Here is a 17,267-nt window from a genome sequence, read left to right on the forward strand (position 1 = left end):
CACAGAACGAGACAGGAACTAACCAAAATAAGGAAAAACAGGAAACAGATATCGGGGCCTAACACATAAACCAGTTAACTAGACTTCAAGCGTGTCTAACTGACATAAAGTCCTGGATGACCAGTAACTTTCTACTTTTAAATTCAGAGAAAACAGAAGTTATTGTATTTGGACCTAAAATCCTCAGAAATAGCTTTTCTAAAATTATAGCTACTTTAGATGGTATAGCCCTGGCCTCCAGCACTACTGTAAAAAACCTTGGAGTTATTTTTGACCAGGACATGTCCTTTAACTCACACATAAAACAAATCTCTAGAACTGCCATCTTTCACCTGCATAACATTGCCAAAATTAGGAACATCCTGTCTCAAAATGATGCAGAAAAACTAGTCCATGCATTTGTTACCTCAAGGCTAGATTACTGTAACTCATTACTATCTGGATGTCCCAGTATCTCCATAAAAAGCCTCCAATTAATCCAGAATGCCACAGCCAGAGTCCTGACAGGAACTAGCAAGAGAGATCATATTTCTCCTATATTAGCTTCCCTATTTGTTGTTAATTGTTGCTGTTCTTTTCTCTCTCCTCTATCCACTCACCCCAACCGGTTGAGGCAGATGGCCGCCAAGACTGATCCCGGTTCTGTTGGAGGTTTTTTCTTCCTGAGTTTTTCCTCTCCACTGTCGCCAAGTGCTTGCTCATAAGGGATTTGTTGGGTTTTTAGTTTTAGTTTTTGTAAAGTGCCTTGAGTTGATTTGTATTGTGATTTGGCGCTATACAAATAAAATTGAATTGAATTGAATTGAATTAACATTCCTGAGAAAACATCCTGAATTTTGCTCTGCCTTAAGAAATCCTGACCATTTTTTACCTTTTTTGCTGTGGTTATCATAGAATGATAAAAGGAGGAATATGTGAGGGAAATGTATGCCTTGACAGACAAATGTCTACAACCTCCCTTTTGTGTCCTATGTTAATTCAACAAAGACTTCTAACACGGCTTTGTAGTCACAAGGAAGCAGACGGAAAGTCAGGGAGACGCTAATTATATTATGTATGCCATCCGACCGGCATGATTTACATGTAAGTGACTGATGTGTAAATTAATGCTGTTCAACTGATACAAAAGCTGATCATTTTCTGTGCTCGTGGTCAATTAGTATTGACCCGTTCTGCAGAACATATGCTCTGTTGTGACTCTGTTGCTTTGCCCGTTGCCTTGCCTATTAAATTTGTCATCCTTTAACTTGAGATTTTCCTCCAAGTATTTTTTCCACGACACTAAACACCTCATAGTAGGTGACTACATTTACCTTCTGCTGTGAATGCAGTCTTTTAGTTATACGTCTTCATAAAGGCAAGGCTATAGAATACTTTGGTGTTCCTACCATGATGTTCTCTAACTTTTTTAATGGCAATTATTCAGATTCAACAAGCTGGCACACGCATTTCACATAAATTGGTCGTTTTAACTTGATGAGTTCTACCTCTATGAAGAAGATGCATCTTTGTATGAGCTGCTCATTAACATAATTGCCACCCCCAGCTTCCTACATGTTCAGCTCAATTTGTGTGCAACTTCGATTCACAAATATGGCTGTACAAACCAAGGAGAATTTCAAAAGTGTGGAACATGAAGTGTTATTTTCAGATATCAGCAGCTTAAAACATGAATTATTAAGCACTGAAGTTAGTAGCATTAGAGGAGCGGAGGTGAGTGTTACAGAAACCCTGGGTAAACACCATTGCAGAAACACAGAATAAATGGTTTCATACAAACTTAGATGCAACAGTAACAAAGTTTAAAATGGAGTACTCTATGAGCTAAATGGGAATCAGTCATGAGGATGTGGCACTGGCAGATGTAGACAAAAGAACTCAGGCCAGCATAGGTGATTTTATGCTTTGTGGTGAGTGGCACCTGACCTTCAAAACCCTGATCTACCACAGTGTGGGTCTGCTCTCTCGGTGGACTAAAGGCATTGTGAGGCAAAGTGCAAGTCAATAATCATTGTCGGAAAAAAGCTGTACAATAAAACAATAATAGAAATTCTTGTGTTTCCAAACAACCACACACTGATAAGCCTTCAGTCTCAATTGTCACTATGGAAGAGACACAGATGAATTGTGCTCTCCCTGATTTGGACAGTGATGGAGTGATGCTTGTGACTTAGGAAAAAGAATGACCTAGGGAAAGCAATCGTATGAAAGTCCCTTTAATTTGTACTTAATTTGCAGAGTGAGGGAATGGAATAACAGTCTAATGAGGGATCTGATGGTTGTGGGCAGTGTATAACAACACAGATGACTGTGAGACCTGATCTGTCTTCCACCTGCCTTTGGAAACTCCCTGTGGCCAGTATTCCCACTGTGGAAGGAAAGTGGAAATGGGATACTGTATGTGGTGAAACAGGGTCAGATTAATGGGTTTATCTGCTGAGCTGTGGGAAGAAGGCCACAGATTTTTAGTGCATGGCAATCTAAGTTATGAAACAAGTCATTTGTCTGTTTCAGCTTCATCTTGACATTCTCCTCTAAACACCTGGCATGTTAGAGTCAATTTGCATTTTTGTTACATGAATCACAATAATAACTATATTTAACCCCAGGCCCAGGGGTGGACCAAAATATATGTATTTGGGCTGTATTTCCAGATGTATTACCAACAATCGTCGGACAAATTTGAATAAAGTCTGACAAACTATATATCATTTTAAATAAAGGACTGTAAATAAAAAGACTTGCCAAATAGTGATCTGCATTTGGACCCTCTTTTCTCTATAACACGTAACAGAACAAACTGGCCAACAATGGACCCAGCGGATCACAAGCCCGAGGTTGTCCTCAACATGCCGGACTTCCGCGAGGCTCTATCCCGCCAAGTGGCTCTCTTGGGAGACCACGACCGCACATTATGCTCTCTAATGGATACCAACCATCAGTTACTCATCCAAGTGTCCCAATTCAGGTAGCAGTCCTGCTCCCTCGGCCCCAATTACGCCACTGTCTCCTCCAATTCCCAGTTCAATAGAGATACCCTCTCCACAAGCGCAACGTGAGTTTCCATCTTACAGCCGAGAACCAGATAAGTTCTGGGGTTTTCTGTTAATGTACATGAACATTTTTAAGTCACGACCAGTGGCGTTTACCTCTGATGAGAATAAGTTGATATTTTTGTTTGGACTGTTACGAGACAAAGCTTTGGCCTGGACTCAAGCCATTTTCTCGACAAAACCATTAGAGGAATTTAAGTTCAATGAATTTATTACTTTATTTAAGCAAACTTTTTCCCTAATCACACTGGAACGGCAGTGAACCGCCTCCTGGCACTCCGCCAGGGAACCAGGAGTGTATTAGACAATGCAGTAGATTTTCAAATACTTGCTGCTGAGGCAGCGTGAGGAGACAAGGAACTAAGGAGACTTTTTATTAAGGGGTTAAACTCCAACTGAAAGGACCAGCAAGCAGACAGGGAGGAAGAACCCTCCCTGCATGCACTTGTTTCTCTGTCTAGTCGTTTAGACAATCGCCTTCAAGAACGGCGAAGGGAGAGGGCTGAGGAAGCTGCTTCCAACCATTTTCAGACTACCATCATGACAACCCTAAGCCCACGACAGCCTGAAAAAGTACCACCACCCACGACTTCCTCGACGCTTATTGATCCTGAGGAACCCATGCAAGTGGGGCATGCCAGATTAACACCAGACGAACGACGCCAGCGGGAACATCAGGGGTGCTGTCTCTACTGTGGAAACCCTGGTCATGCAATCTCGGCCTGCCCTGCCTGCCCCAAATTGCCAAAACACACAGCTCACCAGTAAACCTGGGAATACTGGTGAGCCAAGTTTCTAACCAGGGACATTCTAGCCGCCTGCAACTCCCAGCTGTCATCACACTGTCTTCAAATGAACTTCCCCTCTCTCATTGACTCTGGAGCCGATGATAATTTTTAGATACTGAGCTAGCCCGCCGTCTCTGCATATTTCTAAAGCTATTAATTGTCCTTATTCCAGCAGATGCATTAGACGGACAGTTACTGGCTCAGGTTGCACACATCACAGAACTATTATCTCTTTTCCTCTCTGGCAACCACAGAGAGGAGATTACCTTTAAGGTCCTTCCTACACCAGTCACTCCCCTAGTGCTAGGTCACCCCTGGCTACATTTACATAATCCACAAATAAATTGGACTAGGAGCAAGATAGTAGGATGAAGTTCCTACTGTCATGTCTCCTGTCCTGGCCCGCTCTACCTACTTCTCAACCTGTCCAATTGTCTCCTCGCACTCCACCTGACCTCTCTCGAGTTCCCAGATGCTATCATGATTTGGCTGCGTTTTTTGATAAGGAAAAGGCAATGTCACTGCCTCCTCACCGTCCGTACGACTGTGCCATTGACTTCCTGCCCGGGGCGCTTCTACCATCTTGCAGATTGTACAATCTGTCACGCACGGAGAGGGAGTCAATGGAAAGTTACATTAAGGAATCCCTAGGAATCCCTAGCTTCGGTCATTATATCATCGTTCCCGGTAGGCTCTGGATTCTTTTTCGTGGCTAAAAAGGATAAGACCTTGCGGCCGTGCATCGACTACCGAGGCATTAATGACTTTCAGGCCTTAATAAATGATATCCTCATAGATCCAGAATGGCCGCGACCTACAAATCGGAGAGGACTTCAACAGTTTTGGGGTTTTGCAAATTTTATTGCCGTTTTATTCATAACTATAGTGATCTTGCTCAACCCCTTACTCACCTCCGTAAAACTACCCTTTCATTGCGGTTAAGAGGCTTTCCTAAAATTAAAGCAACAATTCACTTCAGCCCCCATTCTTATCCTGCCAGAAACTCAGGCCCGGAGGAACGCTCTTGGGTTCCATGCACAAACATTCTGGATTGGGACCTGGTACGGGACTTCCACCAACACAACCCTGAGAAGCCGGGAGGTCGCCGGGTGGCGAACCGTTGGGGGGCGGGGTACTGTCGTGAGGCAGCAGTATCAACCTCCTGGCACGAGGGGCAATGCCACCTCTCTTTCTCCCTTCCTTCGTGTGTCTAGCTCCTTCTCCTTCCATGTCTGTGTGTCTTGTCAATTTGATACTCAGCCCTAAAAGCTCTGGTTTTCTTCAGTCACATCGCCAGTTTGTCTAGTGTGCCTTCCCGGTAGTACTGTACCTCTAGCTCTTCAAAGCGGAACTAAAACTAAAAATTTAACCCCAGGCCCAGGGGTGGACCAAAAACTGTATTTGGGCTGTATTTCCAGATGTATTACCAACAATCGTCGGACAAATTTGAATAAAGTCTGACAAACTATATATCATTTTAAATAAAGTACTGTAAATAAAAAGACTTGCCAAATATTGATCTGGTATTTGGGCCCTCTTTTCTCTATAACACATAACATATACAAATGGGTAAAAAACAAAGTTGAGTCAATCAGTGTGTACAGTGTGTTTTTTCTGTGCTCATTATCTTCTCCTATTTGTGAGTAGGTATGGCAGATATTCTATTAGGCATGAAGAGAAATGCTAGGAATAAGTAGTTAATGAAAAAGTATTAATATGTCTATTAATGCAATACATATTTTATTTTAGCATCTCATTTTTTGTGTCAATTTGACACAACATAGCATCAGTAACTTCAATATTCACATGCAGAAAATATGAAACACTGATGCAATATATTCAACTATGGCTTTTAGATTAATTTAGTGCAGTGACAAGCACCATATTAGGCTCTCTAATGTGGTGATGTAGATGTTTAAAGTACCATAAAATGGAAATGCCCACAGTACCTGAAAATTGTATTTACTGTGCTTGAATAACTGTACTTCTGCCATCACAGGGAATAAGCAAGAATTAAGAACTCTGCGTCCATGATTTATCAAGTGAAGTTCTTTACTGGGCATTTGCACAGGCACATGTACATAAGAATTGTTCAACAGTTCCCTCAGCCAAGTTTTTACATTATACAGGTAATGAAGGATAAATTAAAAAAATCTATTTGAGGTTGGGAAGAGTAATATTCTGGATAAAAGCACATAACCTAAAAAAGTTAAGTACCTGGTCTTAAAAAGTAAAGATAGTAAGAATAGCTTGAGATTGTTATATCATATACTCAGTCACAAGTCCACCATCCTAAATGACCAATTATCTCTCTTGTCCCTGTCATTTGAAAGGACTCATAGTAGCATATGCTGAGATAGCGCCCCTCTGGTGGCAGGGTATGGGACCATTGCTGTTAGGGTTACAGTCATAAACACGTAGTTAAGGTTATGAATCAGCCATGGTTTGGTGAGGTTTAGGCACATCATGTGGTTAGATTTTGGGGAACAACATGGATTGGGTCAATTGAGTATATTTTAGGATTCAGCCACCTTGACTGTGATAACACGCACCTAATTATATGATATTGCCATGGGCAAAACAATGAATGACTATGACTTCTATGTTGTGTTGACCTTTCTAGCCACTATGCTCTCCATCTTATGCAGCCTCTGTTGTTATACACTGTCATCTGACTTTCTCCCATCATAATTAATATGGTTGCTAGAGGTCACCTGACAAGAAAACAAATCCATGGGGATGATAACCAGCTTACATAGATGGACGTATAGTATAATGTTTTAGGAAAGGACAGTGTCAGTATGACAACCACTTAACTACATGAAAATACGTGTTATTGCTTTATAATCATTTTAGAACATTTTAAAAGTTTATGAGCATTGTGGGTCAATTTAAAGTCTTTTTGCAGGAGCAGTGAGTGGTTAAGAGAGCCCTTAGGTATCACTTGGTGGGTCAAAGGTTGTGAAACAGAGCACAGTGCCTGATTAAGAAACTGTGCTGTAACTTCAAACATTCTCACTCAGTGACTACATATTGGACTTGGCTTATTGTCAGAATGTCAACTGTTGCTTCTACTTTAGATAGATAGATAGATAGATAGATAGATAGATAGATAGATAGATAGATAGATAGATAGATAGATAGATAGATAGATAGATAGATAGATAGATAGATTGTAAGGAGCAGAGCAAGTATGTCATGAGGGAAAGGGATATGGGTTGAGATAAATGGCAGGATTTTCCATGGGGGAGGAAGAGAAAGGAGTCATGTGTGATGTCAGAGCGCCTCCAAGTGGCAAGAAAACAGTCTGAGCGCAGAGTCTGAGGGTCGGCCTTCCACACATTCAATTCATCAGATTCTTTTGCATATTTTTCTATTTATCAATATTCTTGCTATTTTTTATAGAGATTTACATAGGCCGAAATGAAACAAGTTTCTTAACTAATGTTTAAGATTTTCTTAAATTATTAAACTCTAAATAATATTAAAAGAATAATAAAATTAATTAATAAAAAAAAAAATAGTAATAATAATAATAATAATACATCAAATTATGTCTGTAAATTATTGCTTCATAATTAAAAGATAAAGTTGTCTGGTTTCAACATAATTTTATGATGTTTATTGTTTTGTAGAGATTTTGGTAAATGTTCAGTAAATCAAATTAAGTAAACAGTCTAAGGAATCAAATACATGACAGAGGATCCCACAGTTCCTGCTTGAGTGTTGAGACACAGCTGTCCTTCTGTGCTTCTGTGGGATTAATTAACAGCCACCATGAAAGAGTGAAAGCTGCTCAGTTGTATCTCAGCCTTCTCTTCAATAGCTCTAAGTCCCTTGTGTATGTGTATGTCATTGAAAAACGTAGCCCCAGTGCTTAAGTTGGTGTCTGAACGTCACAAGTCTAGTTTAAACAAATTTATTTGTGGAACTGATTACAGTTCTTCAAATCCCCAAATTTCCATTTACATATGCACATTTCTTAAAAACAGCTTAAGAGTAATCTGAATGTGGATGTGGCAGAAAAAGTAGTTGAACTTACATTTTAATAATTTCAACGACAGGAATTCATAAGCTCTCACTTAAGTTACATTTCAGTCATTGAGCCATGTTTGAACTAATACAGTCAACATTTATTCAACAAAGTGTCTCCTGTGAGTAACAGGAGATAACAGTTCCATCTACTACACTTGATTACTGAGCTAGGTAATTTTGTATGATCATCGTATGATACATTCTGCGGATACAAATTTGTTATATACATTTTACTCTGCAGAGCATGTATTTAAAGTTAAATTTAGCTTTCTGTATCTTACTTTGTATTGTATTGGCAGCAATGGCAAAAAGTCCTTATTTCGTAGAGGCTTAATGATGAAGTCATTAATTTCACAGTTTAACAGTTCCCTTAATGGCCAGTAGGTGATTCTAAGAAAATGCTAACTATATTTAAGTAGATGGGAAAACTCCTTGTCTTCAGACTACATTTACAGCTGCTTTTCATTACCAGTTTATATCTTTATGTCAGGATGTCGGCTCAGAGCAAGAAAGTTTCAGGTTCAAACCTGGTGGTGAGCCAGGTTCTTTCTGTCTGAAGTTTGCAGTTCTCCCGTGTCTTTGTGAGCTTCCTCCAGATAATCCAGGTTTCTCCCACAAAGACATGCAGTTTGGGGTTAGTTTAATTGGTGATGTATAAATGTCCCGAAGCTGTGAGTATTGGTGTATATCTATGTGTCAGCCCTGTGATAGACTGGCAGGGTGTAGGCCCCCATGACCCTAAAGGATAAGCAGTTAATGAATTGATAAATATTACAAGCAGGTGTAAAAGACATAGAAATATAAACAGATCACACAAAAGACATGTATACTGCAGGCTGATGAAGCAGTCTTATAGCATCACTAAGAGATTTATTTCTGATTCTTTTTGGGGTATCAGATTCTGTATACTTACCAACTCACTTCCTAAAACATTTTGGGATTGGCTACCCTGAGGATGTTAGTTATATTCTCTGGGAAAAACAACAGGTCTTGGTGTAGTTTTTTCAACAAAAGTCTATTCCATTTGTGTACAATACAAAGACAGAACAGAACAGCTGGCTTTGCATGTGACTTATTCTCATTGGATTTGGACATGAGAAATGTAAAACCTTTTGTGTAAAATTTTATTTGCACATATAAAGTCACTTTCATTTATAGGCATGTGACAATGGGATTTTGGGACATGAGATGAGATATTAAAAATAAAATAAGTAAAGATGAAGAGCTTCCAGAGTACAGCACATTTAAAAATATTTGCAATTTAAGTTAGTGCACAGGATTTATAGTTGTTGCACTGACTTGTTCTGTAGCATTGTCCAGAGGAGAGGAGTCAAAGAGCCTTGTCTGACCTCCTCTGGACCCATGAGGTGTACAGGTCCTTCCTGGAGGGCAGGCTGGCACCGATGATACTTCCTGCAGCCCAAACTGTCTGCTGGTGTCTGTTCCTGTTAACCAAACCACGCAGTGATGGAGCAGAGCACACACTCTCTGTGGAACATATTAACATGTAGGATAGATATTCAAAATATTTTAAAAAACTGCACCAGGAGGGTTGGCTGGTTGTTTTCAGTCTGTTGCAAAATGTCTCATGTCTGAGCTGGTCAGTGTGAAAGCTACTCAACCTTAACATAGGTTAAAAACATAGATCCTTCCTCAAGTGTTTTCTCTGTAGAGCAGCTCTGCTGTCACTTCTTCTAATTTTGCCAACCTTTCATTTTGTAGCCAGGTAGATTTCCTTTTATCTTTCCATATCAATCCCATCAGAGTGGAGGAAGAAAGCCATCTATTAATGAACAAATTAGAATTGTCATTAGGTTGGCTGTGCAAGGAGATGGGCCTTTTGGAAATAAAAGAAAATCCTGCTTAATTAATGGTGACATCAATCATGGTTTGGCCTGATTGGCTAAGGCGGTCCATCTACTCTCTGATTTATAGGCAAGACATGAGAGAAGGAAAGAGGTAAAGTGATGACAAAGAAAGAGCAAAAGATTTACAGCATGGCTACACACAAAGCGTCTGAGATGTGTTTTTCAGTCGTCCATCTCACACACATCTAACGGAACAGGTACACTTCTATCCATCCAGCTGTCCACACAGGCAACATTTTTACGCTTCAAGTCAATTTTCCTGCATTTTACACACAAGCACAGTGATTTACACTGGGTTGTGTGTGTTTCCAAAATGCAGATGACCTACAACTCAGACACAGTATTAGAGGGAATAAAGACAATACATGTGGTTTGAGAGGTGACATTGCCCCAGCATTAAAACAAAGAATCAAAAAATAATGCCTTGCCTAAGTACAGTTGGTGCTCTGACTTCTTTGATATTTCTTACTTCTGCTACACACACAGCACACAATTATCCCATTCCAGATTTTAGTGCCAGCACAGAAAGTACAGTAGTATAGACCTTGTTTCATGACACTGAAGGTCTGAGTGGTCAAGACCTGGAATTTAAGACACCCTGTGATGATGTCACTGCAATGTTTTTATGAACGGGTCCTCATTTTGCTTGTATCTCATATGCACACAAACCATACATGTGTGGTCCCCACTATAGTTAGTGCCAGTACTAAATGTAGTACTGCAAGACACAAGGCATCAAAGAACACAATCAAAAATTATATAAAATGTAATTTGTCAGTACAAATGTGAAAATTAGTGTAAATTAATTTGGTGTTTCCCTTTGCAAAACTGAATCACGACAGTTTAAAAGGTCGAGTTTTCTTCTGGTACTATACAGCAAGAAGGACAGGACATGTGGAACAGAGGGGTAATAAAGGAGGTGTATGTGGATTTGGGAGAATGGAAGGAGGCTAGGTGGAGGAAGAAGATGTGTGAAAAAGAAAAGTAATCCTGCTCCTGAGCCTCAGGGTGAACCTGGAACATGCTGCTTGGTGAACTGTGGCAGAAAAAAGACCTCTGTCACTTTTTACTAAAGATAAGATTATCCATTCTGCTAATGTGACCTGATTTGCTCTCTTTATAAGTATTTGAGAAGTGCAACCTGGCCTTTCTGTTACTGAGGCTCACCAAGGGTTTCTGTCAAGGAAGCATGTACAGTACATTGGCATCCTGGAGAGCGTTCGTTGGCCTTTTAATTTTCATGTGTGCCCAATCAAAACAGGAGAAATGTAACTGATCTTTCTACACTCAAGTGTACTTAAATCACATTTACACTATTTGCCCATTCACACACCTATGGAACAGCAACTGCAGCTCTAAACTCAAAGAAATACAGAATTCATATTCAAGTCTTGTTGCCGCAAACAATTAGCTGTTCATGTCCCAATGAAAAATCATGTCTTATATGGCTTATGTGATGAATATTTTTCACTTTAGATGAAAACAGACAATATGAACTGTGGGTTTTTCATGTGACTGGTTCAGGAACAGCCTTTCATCTGATCTGATGCGTTGTAGTGGCAGGAGACAGACAAAGAAAGAGAAGGAGAGAAAGGCAGGCAAGTTTATGGAGAGGAGAAAATCGAATTACATAGAGAAATTTACACACACTCACCCAGACTGCCTTAGCAGATGTCAGTTGTAACTCCCATCCTGCAGGCAGTGATGAAGTACTGTGTGTGCGTATGTGTGTATGTGTTCATTTGTCTCCCTCCAGCTAGCAAGTAAGCCGTCCAAAACACAACCTGCTGTTTGGACAATACACCCTGATGGCAGTAAAACCCTTGTGTGTGAGTGTGTGTGAGTGTGGGCATTTACTTTGTTTTCTCTGTGTCACTGTATTGTGATGGAGGAACACATAGTTCTTCCTCTTCCCAAATCATTTATCTAAGACCTGCTGTAAAATGTAAAACATGTAACTGTGACATTTAAGTAGCAAAAGAAGAAGAATGTTACAATTACTTCACAGGTTGTTTCTGGTTCTAATTAAAGATGATTTTTTTTATTATTATAAATGAAAAATAGAAACATAATGAAAACTGAGAATGAGATACCATATTTCCGATTCGTGAGGTAAAAAAAAAAAGGAACACCAATCAGACAGTCAGACAGTAACAGCATTAGTATCAGCATTAGTAACATTAGTATCAGCAGGGCACATTTTTTGCATCTTTAAATATTTACATTTAGCAGCTAACACACTTTTCCTCCTCATTACAGAGCAGAGGATCCTTTAGAAGCTGGCTTCACTCACCTATTCACCGAACATCTAGTTAAGGATATATTGTCAACTGACTCATCATTTGCTTCTTTACTTTTCTTGTTTAGTCTTCATTTATTTCATGACATTTTTCCTCTTTACTCAAACCTGAGTTTTTTATTTGAAATTATATTTCTTTGTTTTTTAACTTGTCACGTCACCAGGCAAGAGTTCAGCAGTGCAAAGCCAGTCTCCATTTCTGCTTTGTGACCAACAATTATTGACCAGGTGCTGGAATCATGTTGTCTCTTTTCTGTTTGCCTCTCCTCCTCTGCAAGAATAAAACAAGTGTTTTTGCCCTGGTACCTCTTCACTGTTATCTCTCCATTTCATCCACCATTGACTGGTGCCCTAATCAGTCTCATCTTCCTCTCTCCATTATCCATCTCTCTCTTTTGCCTCTTAATTTTAAAACATTTCTGCATTTCTTTCCTGTCTTTCCTCAATTTATCTAATTTTCTTCCACATTGTTTAATATTGTTTTTATTTTTCTTTGAATTAAAATCCCCTTCAGTTTTCATTCTTGTTTCTGCTAATTCTTACCTTACCCCTCCCTGCCTCTCATTCTTTTTCTGTCCATGTTAATGTCAGTTCAGAGACTGTTAGTCTGGTACAGATAGCATCTCTATTGAAGCTCCAAGCAGACCAATCTCGTCACTCTTTTCTCCTTTCTTCTCTCGTCTAATGGAGGATTTTGTGTTTTCTTTGGGTTATGTTCTGTCTCCTGTACCTCCTTCCTGTTTGACTTCCGCACCCTGTCGCTATAAAACTGTCACAATGCTCATAAGGTGACAGCCTAGGCCTCTCTGACCTCTGTTACCCTCACAACAACACATGCTCAGATGGCTGGAAAAATATTCAACCACACTAGCTCCATCAAGTTACCAGCCCACCCAGAACAGTTCAGCTTGGCATCACAGTGTTCTGTAGAGCATGCCACTGGCTTGGGGGCAGCTGAAAGGTTACACATGGTAAAACTTATTGGCCACAAAAGTCTGCTTCCCACTATTTAACTGTGATTTATAGAGTATAATAATGTTTTAAAGGCACCAAAAAGGTTCAACCAGAACAAACAATTTATGTATTATTAAAACGAGTATTCCAGCTTCAACATTTTAATTATTTTCCATTCAAACTTTACAGGCTCTTCATCTTTTTACATTTATACACCACAGTTTCAGCATATTGTTTACAGTACACATGGTATTTAAATGTTTTTATGGGGCATTACAATGATTTGGTTTCATCAAAAACAGCTACAATACATGGTAATGAAATGGTTGTAATAGTGTGTATTACCCGCAGTAGTTTTAGACTCAAGTGATCATTCACAAAACACAAGCTTTATGTTCTCGCACGGCACACACTTCCTGATGATAATAGTGGCTTATTTACTGTACCTATCAAAGTTAGTATTAATGTTTGATTTAACACAGAAGTAACTAAAAGCGGCTTCTTGTTTTTAGTCAGCAACTGTTAATATTGCGGTATGAGGTTATTGTTCCTAGAGAGTGAATCCATCCAATGCTTTGACTACAAGTCTTGTAAAAGGTCCATGCCATTTTGCTCCATGAATATCACCTTAAAGGATAGAAGCTAAAATTAACCTATGCAAAAAGTCACCATCTTCACCATGACACACAAAGAAAACTGTCATCAGATACAGCAGCTTCCCCAAGTGATTGGAGCCAAGGGCTTATCGCACGTTTTCTTATTTTGAATTTGGAACTTAATATTTTTAAGAACAAGAATGCTGAAGCAGTTTTATTAAAAGCTTACAAGGTACATGGACAGATTTTGTGGTTTGTTGAGGCACTATGTGATGGTTATCCTTAATTGTGTTTGTCTTTTCTTTTTTTTTTGCTCCATCTCTTCAACATCTCTTTGTCATACCAGGCTGCATCAGTCTTTCAGGAGATACGGAATAGACAGAGGGGTAAGAAAAAGCAAAGAGCAGAAAAGTACTCTGTCAATAAAGGCATTAAGGTATCTGAAAGTGTCAGTCCCATTTCCTGCACCCCCAGACACACACGCATTTATACAGTGTTCAAAGGTACCTGTTCCTGCCTTATCCTGCCTTCCCAAAAAAGAGGCCATTCCTCTGTTAACACAGCTCTTTAGACACACACCCTCACATTCCTCTTGTTGTAAGTTGTAAAACAGGTCTTGAAACGTCTCACACACCCACAGGAAAAAACACATGTTTTTGGTACCTGGTATATCATGGTACCTGGACACATGGCGATGAAAGAAATATGTCTTGACACATGACAAAGCTAATATTTTCTTGTCTCCCATCTCTTTTGTTTTCTATGGACTGCCACCTCCTGCCTCTTTTTCTCTCTAATTCACTCTGACTCATCTCCTACAGTGGGTACGGAAAGTATTCAGACCCCTTTAAATTTTTCACTCTTTGTGTCATTGCAGCCATTTGCCAAAATCAAAAAAGTTCATTTTATTTCTCATTAATGTACACTCAGCACCCCATCTTGACAGAAAAAACCAGAAATGTAGAAATTTTTGCAAATTTATTAAAAAAGAAAAACTGAAATATCACATGGTCATAAGTATTCAGACCCTGTGCTCAGTATTGAGTAGAAGCACCCTTTTGAGCTAGTACAGCCATGAGTCTTCTTGGGAATGATGCAACAAGTTTTTCACACCTGGATTTGGGGATCCTCTGCCATTCTTCCTTGCAGATCCTCTCCAGTTCTGTCAGGTTGGATGGTGAACGTTGGTGGACAGCCATTTTCAGGTCTCTCCAGAGATGCTCAATAGGGTTTAGGTCAGGGCTCTGGCTGGGCCAGTCAAGAACGGTCACAGAGTTGTTCCGAAGCCACTCCTTTGTTATTTTAGCTGTGTGCTTAGGGTCATTGTCCTGTTGAAAGGTGAACCTTCAGCCCAGTCTGAGGTCCTGAGCACTCTGGAAGAGGTTTTCTTCCAGGATATCTCTGTACTTGGCCGCATTCATCTTTCCTTCAATTGCAACCAGTCGTCCTGTCCCTGCAGCTGAAAAACACCCCCACAACATGATGCTCCCACCACCATGTTTCACTGTAGGGATTGTATTGGGCAGGTGATGAGCAGTGCCTGGTTTTCTCCACACATACCGCTTAGAATTAACGCCAAAAAATTCAATCTTGGTCTCATCAGACCAGAGAATCTTATTTCTCATAGTCTGGGAGTCCTTCATGTGTCTTTTGGCAAACTCTATGCTGGCTTTCATGTGTCTTGCACTGAGGAGAGGCTTCCGTCGGGCCACTCTGCCATAAAGCCCCAACTGGTGGAGGGCTGCAGTGATAGTTGACTTTGTGGAACTTTCTCCCATCTCCCTACAGCATCTCTGGAGCTCAGCTACAGTGATCTTTGGGTTCTTCTTTACCTCTCTCACCAAGGCTCCTCTCTCACGATTGCTCAGTTTGGCTGGACGGCCAGGTCTAGGAAGAGTTCTGGTCATCCCAAATTTTTTCCATTTGAGGATTATGGAGGCCACTGTGCTCTTAGGAACCTTGAGTGCTGCAGAAATTCTTTTGTATCCTTGGCCAGATCTGTGCCTTGCCACAATTCTGTCTCTGAGCTCCTTGGGCAGTTCCTTCAACCTCATGATTCTCATTTGCTCTGACATGCACTGTGAGCTGTAAGGTCTTATATAGACAGGTGTGTGCCTTTCCTAATCAAGTCCAATCAGTTTAATTAAACACAGCTGGACTCAAATGAAGGAGGAGCACCATCTCAAGGAGGATCAGAAGAAATGGACAGCATGTGAGTTAAATATGAGTGTCACTGCAAAGGGTCTGAATACTTATGACCATGTGATATTTCAGTTTTTCTTTTTTAATAAATTTGCAAAAATTTCTACATTTCTGTTTTTTTCTGTCAAGATGGGGTGCTGAGTGTACATTAATGAGAAATAAAATGAACTTTTTTGATTTTGGCAAATGGCTGCAATGACACAAAAAGTGAAAAATTTAAAGGGGTCTGAATACTTTCCGTACCCACTGTATATCCTATATCCTCATTTCAGCTTCTTCTCCCAACACCTGTGGCACACTGAACTGATTGTAATTCAATTCAATTCAATTTTATTTGTATAGCGCCAAATCACAATACAAATCATCTCAAGGCACTTTACATAAAACTAAAACTAAAAACCCAACAATTCCCTTATGAGCAAGCACTTGGCGACAGTGGAGAGGAAAAACTCCCTTTAACGGAAGAAAAAACCTCCAGCAGAACCGGGCTCAGTTTGGGCGGCCAACTGCCTCGACTGGTTGGGGTGAGTGGATAGAGGAGAGAGAAAAGAACAGCAACAATAAACAACAAATAGACACTGCAGGTTGGTGGGGCCAGTAACTGCACATCAGCGATATACAGCTCCAGGACCAGGGACACCTGCAGAAGGTACAGAGAGAGAGAGAGAGAGAGAGAGGGAGAGAGCACAAACTAGAGGAGAGAGAGAGCACAAGGTTAGTGACATTCAATGGTGTGGTGAATATACTGTACATGTGGGGTGGGAGGAGAGGAGGAGACGAGAAGGGAAGGGAAGGGAAGGGAAGGGAAGAGAAGGAGGGGGGCGGTTAGGGTAGGGGAGCTCGGTGCACTGATGGTCCTCGGGCAGTCTAGGCCAATAGCAGCATAATTAAGGGATGGTTCAGGGTTGCCTGAAGCCAGCCCTAACTATATGCTTTGTCAAAGAGGAAGGTTTTAAGTCTAGCCTTAAAAGTACAGAGAGTGTCTGCCTCCTGATCCCAGGCTGGGAGCTGGTTCCACAGGAGAGGAGCTTGATGGCTAAAGGCTCTGCCTCCCATTCTGCTTTTGGAAACTCTGGGAACCACAAGTAGACCTGCACTCTGAGAGTGAAGTGGTCTACTGGGATAATATGGTACTATGAGGTCTTTAAGGTATGAAGGAGCTTGATCATGAGGGGATTTGTATGTGAGGAGAAGGATTTTAAATTCTATTCTGTATTTTACAGGGAGCCAATGAAGACAAGCTAATATAGGAGAAATATGATCTCTCTTGCTAGTTCCTGTCAGGACTCTGGCTGTGGCATTCTGGATTAACTGGAAGCTTTTTATGGAGATACTAGGACATCCAGATAGTAATGAGTTACAGTAATCTAGCCTTGAGGTAACAAATGCAGGGACTAGTTTTTCTGCATCATTTTGAGACAAGATGTTCCTAATTTTGGCAATGTTGTGCAGTTGAAAGAATGCAGTTCTAG

At 40.4% G+C, this 17,267-nt stretch overlaps 1 protein-coding gene across 1 annotated transcript in view; it reads left to right on the plus strand.

The window, feature by feature from the left end:
- Positions 1-2,810: 2,810 nt before the first annotated feature.
- The window catches only part of LOC113140492 (uncharacterized), a 54,865-nt gene continuing 40,408 nt past the window's right edge, over positions 2,811-17,267 (plus strand). Inside the window, exon 1 of the mRNA XM_026324318.1 lies at positions 2,811-2,968. Within this exon, the coding sequence (XP_026180103.1) occupies positions 2,811-2,968 (158 nt within the window). The remainder of the gene's footprint in view (positions 2,969-17,267) is intronic.

The sequence above is a fragment of the Mastacembelus armatus genome, chromosome 8 (assembly GCF_900324485.2).
Source record: "Mastacembelus armatus chromosome 8, fMasArm1.2, whole genome shotgun sequence".
In the NCBI taxonomy this organism is placed as follows: domain Eukaryota; kingdom Metazoa; phylum Chordata; class Actinopteri; order Synbranchiformes; family Mastacembelidae; genus Mastacembelus; species Mastacembelus armatus.